Source organism: Callionymus lyra, chromosome 18 (genome assembly GCF_982586985.1).
Source record: "Callionymus lyra chromosome 18, fCalLyr1.hap1.1, whole genome shotgun sequence".
Lineage (NCBI taxonomy): Eukaryota > Metazoa > Chordata > Actinopteri > Syngnathiformes > Callionymidae > Callionymus > Callionymus lyra.
This window is the reverse complement of record NC_141835.1, coordinates 15750853-15760027: the sequence shown is the minus strand read 5'-3', so window position 1 is coordinate 15760027 and position 9175 is coordinate 15750853. Positions and strand designations below refer to the sequence as shown.

Sequence of the window (9175 nt, the reverse complement as noted above, 5' to 3'; positions counted from 1 at the left end):
TTCGGTCCTCCTCCTCTCAGGTCAAACCTCCTGTCAAATCCTACAAAGATGGAGCTGCGAATGTTATACCGCAAGCTCCGCCTCTGCGCGTGACGTCACCGCCCCCCGTTATCCAATCAGGTGGCGTAGAGCGTACTAGCGCTGCACGCGGTAGCGCTCCATCTAGTGGGTCAAGATGTCTATCCTCCCTCCATCACTGTCTCCTCTTTGACCTCCACACGGTTGCAACTCCTGCTCATGACAACCACCTTATTAAGTGCAAATTGAGACATTAAAAAAATATTTATTATAAAATGTAATGGTTATTTTTGTGTCTTACATATTGTCCAACTCGCCCTTATTTTTTATTATTTTTTAAATGTTCTTTTTCAAAACATTATATTTATTTACAAGCATAAAGGCAAACATTAGGAATAAAGAAATAGATCCAGTTCCCCTTGATTACGGAAATGTACTTCCTCTTGTCTCTTTTGACATTCTTGGAAATGAAAATAAAATAATAATAATAATAGCAATAATAATAATAATAATAATAATAATAATAATAGAAAAAAAATTCATTCATGTCAAAGAAATTGTAAAAACATGTATAGTAAAACACATACCTATAGAGGAATGATGTAATGGATTAACATGAAACTCAATTTATAAATAATAATAATTGTATGTGCACTTTGTTCTTGCTTTTATGAAACTTGCTGTACCTTCTATTGTCTGCTGTGTACATAAAAAGTTGATCTTATCTAATCTATTAAATTAATAAAAAACTGAACTAATAATACTTTGATAAATGAAAAACCAAGATTATAACTTAAATAAAATAAAAAAAGTAATAAATAATAATAAAAATAATAAGACATTTTACTAAATTAAAAAAACAAAAACAATATCCCATACGTATGACACAGAAAAAAATGATAGTGATGATCTCTCATGAAACGACTACATCATAATTTAGCTCTTGGGATTTTGAGGGCTGTAGAAATATTGTATTCTTAAAAAAAACTCAATTTTATATATACTGTATATATTTATTGTCGAATTGTATTTGTTAGACGTAGAGAAACATTTTCTTTTTGAAATTCATTATTTACAAAGAAATGTCAGTAGTAGTATAAATGACGTTTTCAGAGGAACTACCTCCTTTATTCAACTTTTTAATTCACATTTCTTCAGTCCAGGTCAAGTCACTAGAACTCCTCCCCTGGCGTTGCTTGGCAACCACACAAGCTCCGTCTCCGCCATAAGCTAATCTTGGCTAATCGGTTTGACAGTCGTTTCTCCTCCTCGGCCGGAGAAATGGAGGTGTCCATGGACCCGCTGTTCGTGGCCTGGAGTTATTTCCGCAGGAGAAAGCTACAACAGTGTTCGGACATTTGCTCCAAAATATTAGAAGACACTCCGTACGACCAGGTAACGGGTTGGAATGCTAACTAGCTGTTAGCTTAGCCGCTGATGCTTAATCCTCTACGTCAGTCACGCATCTTGTTTTTAAGATGTTTATTCGTGGTTTAAAAAAAATGTGCGTATTTAAACTAGTGATCGTCGTGTCCATGGCTGCGGATTGAGATGTTTTTTTCCAAGAATAAAAATGACCTTAAGTGAACTCTTACTTTTACATCTGTACCGTTTCATCTTCTTCTTCCTTTTCTTTCATTTCTCTCCTCCCTTCTTCACTTCTTCACTGCATGCTTCTAACAGGACTCTTCCTTGACGTTGTCTAAGGTAACCAGGGCAACAACAGTCATCCATCTCATCTCCCTCCTCATCCCGTCAAATCAAAGTTTGTGATTCACATTAATATGATATATTGTGTGTCTGAAGGCAGCGTGGAGCCTGAAGACCCGAGCGCTGACGGAGATGGTCTACATCGACGAGATCGAACTGGACCAAGAAGGGATCGCTGAGATGATGCTGGACGAGAGCGCCATTGCTCAGGTTGCTCGTACGTGTTTGTGCTCTATTCACATTTTATCACAAGGCAGGAGGACAGAGTTTATTTTGGTTCTTATGGCTGTAGAATTATGATGTAGAATGTACTATAAGTGAGTCATTGAAACGTTTTTGGAAAATAAATAATTGTTTTTTGTTGTTGATTATATGCAACAGTACATTAGTTTTGTTTTTAAGGCATGGTGTGAACTTTAAATACTTTAATGAGTGTTGAAACAGTGAGCTGAAACTAATATTGCTTCATACATGGTCAGTTACCAAATAACCCTTTCCGGGTTTTTCACAGAAAAAGTGAGGAAATGTATAGAAACTATTTATGAAATAAACACCTAATAACGCTCTCTGAGAAAAGAGAAGTCCATGGAACAATAACTTTCTCTTGTACATGCTCATTCTTAACAGGGAAAGGTTCAGCTGGTCCTTCAATTTGTATATCTTTCAAACCAGATCTTCTTAATCTTCTTGAGCAAAAATGTAGGTGTTGAATATTACAGCAAAAATATACGGTCTTGATTTTTATTTAGCTACTCTAAAAATAATTTACCCCTTAAAAATGTATGATACTATATTTTTTGTCATTGACTAAATATAAGAAATCAAATAAAAATGGTATTGTGGTATTGTTCCTGGGGTCGTGCCAAATGGCTGTAGTTTGGGGGCCACAGATACTAATAAAAATATACCAGTTCTGAGGTTTCAGATGGTTGATTAACTTGGTTTAAAATAAATACCAGTCGAATCCTGTTGGTGGCGACGGGAGCGTAAAAAAAAATAATTCACAGTCATTCACTTAATTCTTTGTTCAGGCCCAGGCACGTCTCTCAGGATCCCTGGATCAAGTCATGGTGCTGGTCCGACGCCTGCTGTCAGGTACTGAGATGTATAGATTTTCAACGACACAAATTGAATTATAAGCAAAGGAATATTTCTGAGAATATTTTTCTCCGTGACCTTGTCAGACCTATGACGCACGCCGGGCGTCCCATCACTGGATTCGTGAGACCCAGCACCCAGTCCGGGCGCCCCGGAACAATGGAGCAGGCCATCAAGACCCCGCGCACCGCGAGCTCGGCTCGGCCCATCACGAGCGCGTCGGGGAGGTTCATACGGCTCGGGACGGTGAGATGAATCCACGCATCCCCGGGATTAGTCGCTCCACCATTACTGTCTGACTCACATGTCGCCCCTCGCTTCACCAGGCGTCCATGTTAACCAACCCGGAGGGACCTTTCATCAACTTGTCAAGACTCAACTTTGACAAATACTCAGAGAAGCCTGCGATGTCCAGGGTGAGTTTAACATTTTAAAGTTAATCAAAAGATAATCCCCCGCCCTGATCATAATCAAGATTCCTTTCGCTCAGACGCTGTTCGAGTACATCTTCCATCATGAAAACGACGTAAGAAATGTGAGTAAACTGTTCATCTTTGAAGGGAAATTTCACTTTAACTTCAATTTTGTTTTCACAGGCTTTACAGTTGGCGGCCCAAGCCACGGAGCATGCTCAGTTCAAAGACTGGTGGTGGAAGGTCCAGCTGGGGAAATGCTATTACAGGTTGGGTTTATATCGTGAAGCTGAGAAGCAGTTTAGGTCGGCGCTGAATCAGCAGGAAATGGTGGATACCTACTGCTACCTGGCGAAGGTAAGATGAAACATAACGTGAGGTTTTTACGATAAAAACGCTGTTCCTCCCATCAGGTGTACAAACGCCTGGATCAACCCATCATCGCGCTCAACCTCTTCAAACAGGGCCTGGACCATTTCCCGGGAGAGGTCACGCTGCTGACGGGGATCGCCAGAATCCACGAGGTACTCGTCGTTTGTCGCTCTAGTTCAAACTCGGTTCAACTTCCTGCTCTGACGCAGGAGATGAACAACATGGTGTCGGCCACCGAGTACTACAAGGAAGTCCTGAAGCAGGACAACACTCACGTGGAGGCCATCGCTTGCATCGGCAGCAACCACTTCTACACGGATCAACCAGAGATCGCGCTTCGCTTCTACAGGTGAGAGAAACTAGCCGAGGCGAGGTCACGATTCTGCTCCGTGAAGAACAGTTTAAAGAAGATAAAAACGCTTCATAATTAAGGTGTAAATCCAGGTTGTACTACCACTGCAAACAAATGGTCGTAACTCTACTAAAACGGTCAAAACCGGAGTCCGTTCCGGTCGCTCCAACACGCCGTCACTTCCTGTCACCGGGTCTTAATTCTTCGCTTTGTGGAGAGAAATGGTCAATGCAGTGTCACGGGTCGTTTATACGCCGCTTCAAGTCAAACAAAATACAAGCTTTACGATCGATCTGGCGCACTTTCTCCCGGCGACTTTACAGGTCAATTGCACCGGGAGAAAAGGTCTCGAACTGTAGAAACATCGCTTTAATTAAGGCAAATTTCCAGGCCGGGAGTTCCTCCCCCTATCGGCAAATGGTTCTTTCATGTTGCCTGTGTCACAGACCACCCGCTGAGAAAACATCCTAACTTGCCCTCAAGATTCAAATGTTCCCCTCCTGAATGTGTCCCGCTTCGTTCAAATAAAACGTACAACATATAAAACTTCATCAGAACTGGAAACCATCTTTAATGTCATTCAGAGGTTTCACCAGTAGATGGCAGTATTACTCCGCATTTCTTGAGATCTTAGATCATTTTTCAAGACCGTCTAAATGACCTCCTGTGTTGGTTCCGATTTTTGATTGGCATAACAGTGCAGTGATCATCTTCTTAACTTTATTTTGAAATTAAAGAGGAGGCTTTTATTTATGCGAGACATCTTGAAAATACTTGCAATTTTAAAGCTTTTTTTCCTCTCTTTCTGTCGTGATTTCTGCCAAAGATTTCACAAAATAATCAGACAAAAACTTGAATAATGGCACAGACTTGGAAACGAAAGCTTAGTTTTCAAGAGCAGCCTCGACAGAGAAGAAGGGGATGATGATTGATTGACGTCGGTGTCTGTGCCAGGCGACTGCTTCAGATGGGGGTCTATAACTGCCAGCTGTACAACAACCTGGGCCTGTGCTGCTTCTACGCTCAGCAGTACGACATGGCGCTGTCGTCTTTCGAGAGAGCGCTGGCGCTGGTGTCCGGTGACGAGGAGCAGGCCGACGTCTGGTACAACATCGGACACGTGGCCGTGGTGAGTCCGTGCTCCCTTTACGTTCAAGGCATCAAGTTCTTTGACTTGAAAACCAGAGCTGGGCGAACCTGTATCTGCTTTTACATATATAATAAAATGTAAAAGTAGAATATTTTTCCATCTGCATCATTACTTTTTGATTGATTAATTAATATACCTTTATTATTCCCACATTAAGGTTTGAGTGGTTTCAGCAGTTCACATGAAAAATATTAAAACATACCTACATTGATATGCATACTGTATACAAATGGAGAAAATGTACTTTGTTTACACAACAAAGACATCTATATGTCTATCTGTGTATCTGTTTGTATTCTGTACTCTTTGAAAGCGTTTGCAGAATGTACAAGCACTCCGTTATTTAATTGTATTTTGTATGTGTATTCATTGATCTTTTTGTGTGGTTGTTGAAAAAATGCAGTAAAAGTCAAGTTTAAAAAACAAACAAACATATGTTAAGACATACACTACGAATATTTCAAATAAAAACATTAGTAACTAAAGTAAATTAAAATATCAATAAAGGTTAATATAGTTAATTTTACAATAATAAATCAAATAATGTTAAATATATCAACAGCAAAACACTTTAGTACAAGACAATAATAATATTGCTTCGGAAAACACAAATAAATTCCTTCATCTTTTTATTATATAAAGTCTGGGCAGAAAGGAGCGTCAAAATCTCTCCTTCCTGCGGCCTGGGTGTTTGATTCTGGCCCTGAAAGTTGCAATTTAGTCCCATCAAATATCAAACTTTTGTTGTGTTTACGTTAATTATTGACTTTCATAATCTCAACCACACTTAAAAGGCAGCTAATTTAATGACTGTTGTCTATTTTAAGGCACAATATTGACATTAAAGTGTAATTTAAATATCTATTTAATTTGATTTATGAGCTAATAAAAGTTCTTCAGGACCAAATAAATGACTTAACTGGTCGCGTTTAACCCGAGTTTGACACATGTGTTCAATAAATAGATCACGTTTACTGAGCTGCATTTTTTTATTTGATTGAATTAACTTATTTTTCTCACTTTATAACAGGGAATCGGAGAAGTGACCCTGGCTTACCAGAGTTTCAAACTGGCCTTGGCGTTTAACAACGACCACGCCGAGGCCTACAACAACCTGGCGGTTCTGGAGCTGCGCAAAGGTCGAGTCGAGCAGGTAAATGTTGTGTTTCAGAGCCACCACATAGGAATAAAGGTTTGTTTTCAAAACTAACTGTGATGTTGCGCTTCAGTCCAAAGCCTTCCTTCAGACGGCCGCGTCTCTCTCCCCGCACATGTACGAGCCGCACTACAACCTCGGCATCCTCTCCGAGAAGGTACGAGTCGCACGACCCACAGCGGGGGATTATTTTGAATCACGATTCAATCTTGTTCCTTTCCCACGACCAGATCGGGGACCTGCAGAGCAGCTACATCTCGGCGCAGAAGGCGGAGGACGCGTTTCCAGAACACGCCAACACCCAGCAGCTGCTCAAGCAACTGCGAGAACACTTCGCCATGTTGTAGAGAGTTCAGTTCGGGACCGAAAGCTGATTGGAAATCAGGAATATAGCGACATCTACAGTCTGAAACTCGCATCATGGGACTCGGAAGAACAGCAGTTGATACGACGTTAGAGACACTTAAATACTTAGCAGATGTAAAAGTTTAATTTATCATTGTATCTTTGGATGTATTTGTATTTTTCTAGATCAAAACAAGCTTCCATAAAGATGAGCAGGAAAAGGTTTGTCAGCTCAACATGGGGTTCATTTCACAGATCCAGTTCCTGGCGTAGGTGCATTTAAAGTCGTTCCAGCTCTTGAAGGGGTTATCTGTGATCAGCATTATTTCAGCGCAGTTCTCTTGGCCTTGGTTGTTGGGCTCGCCATCGTTCCAGAACCTGCCGACAAGAAAACTCAACTTCCACATTTTGAACCGGACTTAGAGGTGAACGCAAGCGCCAATACGTTTTATATCAAAGTTAACCGGAAAGAACCAAACGCAATTTCGGTTCGTAGTAAGATTCGACTCTGCGTTAAAGAGTGAAAAAAGGCAGAACTTAAATAATTAAAGTTAAGTAAAAATGTTAAAATTAAACAAGAAAAAGTAGATTAATGTTAATATAATAATAAAAAACATTTGTATGCAATGTGTTCCTGGGGGGATAAAATAAGTTGTTTAAATAATATGGCGCTGTCATTAAAAAGATATATATTTTGCTTTCAATTAAAAAAAAAAATGTATTAATCAAGAAAATATATAGAAAAATGACATTTGTCTATTTTTACAATACATTTCTTTAAAATAATTTATAAATAGCTGAAAATATGGTCAAATTGGGAAATACAAACTGAAATGGCGTCATTTAAAAAAATGATGTATTTATGATAATATATAGGTTTTTGGTCAAAGAAAATAACTGTTCAGTCGTTACCCTTCCACCAGTCTGGTTTGGTCGGACCACCTCCAAAGGCCTTCCTCTTCCAAGTCGTCCAGTCCGATCCAGATTCCCGTCTGCGTCTGTGATCTTGAGGATTTTATCAATTCATTGATCGCCATCTGAAAGCACGGGAAACGCTCATGAGATGTCCAAGGTTAAATTTCCTCTGCAGAAGGCCCCAAGAACAATCTGGATATACGGAAGTCGCTTTAACCCTGCACTTCAAATTTAAAGAAAATTCTTGCGACCTGTTTCTGTCTGTTGTCCACGACAACCAGGGTGGCGCTGTTGCGTTGGCAGTAGTTCCGGGCCTCCCGCCACTCTTTGGGCGGGACTCCACTCGAGAAGGAATAGAAGAAGCACTTGGAGCTCATGTAGATCCATCCTGGCTGACAGTGCTTGCATCCTTCCTCTGTGGAAGAACAACAACAGAAGTGAGGTTCTGGTCCAAAAGTCTTGGTTCTGGAAGAGAAAGTTTAATTACTGAGCATCGGCAAGTGAGACCGCAACCCCGCCATTTCTGTTTCAACCTTGTCGGCCTGCCTTCGGTATTCCTGGACGGTCTTGGTCAGGTGCTCGTGCTCCCAGTTCTTCATCTGCTTCTGGCTCATCGTGGCCTGCAGTCGTCTCTTGGCTTCATCTCTTTGCTGGATCTGGCTCATGTAGGAGACCCTCATCTTGGTGATCTCGATGTTGATGTCCTGCACCGTCCGTGGTGCGCTGCTGAGCTGAACATCTGGAAGTATATGTCACAGAGAGGGAAGAGTCTGGTGGCTTCATCAAAGCAAGAGCACAACTGATGAACCCTTCTTACAATAGGCTCCCAGTGCGATGTCAACAAGGAGCAGCAGGGAGGCCAACACTGCCAAGGCGATAATGAGCGCTTTCTGATGATGTAGGATGGATGTGGTTCTGCCCATTAACACGGACACTTCAGAGGACGGAAATCAACCAGAGAAGTTAGGATGAGAGAAGGCAAGAGGAGACAAATAGAGACGGTCAATTCTCATATTGTACTGCAACTGTTTTTCATTCTTAATGCTCTGCTTTTGGCTCTGAATCAAACGTTGTGTTTGTAATGAGGTTTAGTAGATGTTGTTGCCCACCAGAGCCACTTTCTGGAGCCATTTGAAACACTGCTTAGATTGTTGGATTTTTGCGCTCATTAAACACCAACGCAAGTTCAAGAATGGTGTTTTCCAAACATTGTGGAAAGCGACTACTTGAAAATGAACTCTGGAACTGGAATTGATCGCAAAGCCAACACTAGTCATATGAGGACATTGGAGGACAGTCACTCAGCTGTTTCTTAGGTGAAACAATTAAATTTTTCCGGGTCAACTGCAAGCACAAAGTAGTGACTGCCATATGTAGCTTTTATTTGTTCAAGGACGGATGTACCAGAGTCGTTTAGCGTTTAGAAGATGAAATGCTTCCACTTTGAGTCAAACATCCGAGTCTGCGGCTTTACCTTTCTGCTTCTCCTGGTTGGCTTCAGGGAGGCAGTCTTCTTCTGCAGTCTCCTGACAGACCAGCTTGTCGTAAGAGGTGTCCAGACGCCCGACTTCCTTGGCTTCCATTTTTAACCACAGCGTTCATATGCGGCAGCAAGTGTTGATTCGGACTTTACGCAACACCACAAA

The 9175-nt window shown here is 41.1% G+C and overlaps 2 protein-coding genes across 2 annotated transcripts; one reads left to right on the top strand and one right to left on the bottom strand.

Moving 5' to 3' along the window:
• Window positions 1-1262: 1262 nt before the first annotated feature.
• ttc8 (tetratricopeptide repeat domain 8) lies at window positions 1263-6850 on the top strand. Its single transcript, XM_087779508.1, has 13 exons — window positions 1263-1413; window positions 1825-1945; window positions 2760-2823; window positions 2913-3072; window positions 3153-3242; window positions 3317-3361; window positions 3423-3596; window positions 3653-3763; window positions 3821-3960; window positions 4918-5092; window positions 6144-6266; window positions 6343-6426; window positions 6500-6850. The coding sequence occupies exons 1-13, from the start codon at window positions 1300-1302 to the stop codon at window positions 6614-6616; spliced, it is 1518 nt and encodes a 505-aa protein (XP_087635634.1). The 5' UTR covers window positions 1263-1299; the 3' UTR covers window positions 6617-6850.
• Window positions 6741-9117, bottom strand: LOC148060690 (uncharacterized). The gene is made up of 6 exons (XM_087779510.1): window positions 9004-9117; window positions 8347-8463; window positions 8017-8268; window positions 7781-7944; window positions 7527-7651; window positions 6741-6992 (listed from the first exon to the last, which is right to left on the bottom strand). The coding sequence occupies exons 1-6, from the start codon at window positions 9110-9112 to the stop codon at window positions 6842-6844; spliced, it is 918 nt and encodes a 305-aa protein (XP_087635636.1). The 5' UTR covers window positions 9113-9117; the 3' UTR covers window positions 6741-6841.
• Window positions 9118-9175: the final 58 nt, after the last annotated feature.

What these genes read in the sequence shown, in the direction of transcription:
- ttc8 (XM_087779508.1), top strand. Translation starts at nt 1,300, where the DNA reads ATGGAGGTGTCCATGGACCCGCTGTTCGTGGCCTGGAGTTATTTCCGC. An exon ending in AAGACACTCCGTACGACCAG is followed by an intron (nt 1,414 to 1,824) that starts GTAACGGGTTGG and finishes GTGTGTCTGAAG; the next exon opens with GCAGCGTGGAGCCTGAAGAC. An exon ending in GGATCGCCAGAATCCACGAG is followed by an intron (nt 3,764 to 3,820) that starts GTACTCGTCGTT and finishes GCTCTGACGCAG; the next exon opens with GAGATGAACAACATGGTGTC.
- LOC148060690 (XM_087779510.1), bottom strand. Translation starts at nt 9,112, where the DNA reads ATGGAAGCCAAGGAAGTCGGGCGTCTGGACACCTCTTACGACAAGCTG. An exon ending in CAACCAGGAGAAGCAGAAAG is followed by an intron (nt 8,464 to 9,003) that starts GTAAAGCCGCAG and finishes CGTCCTCTGAAG; the next exon opens with TGTCCGTGTTAATGGGCAGA. An exon ending in CATCGCACTGGGAGCCTATT is followed by an intron (nt 8,269 to 8,346) that starts GTAAGAAGGGTT and finishes ATATACTTCCAG; the next exon opens with ATGTTCAGCTCAGCAGCGCA.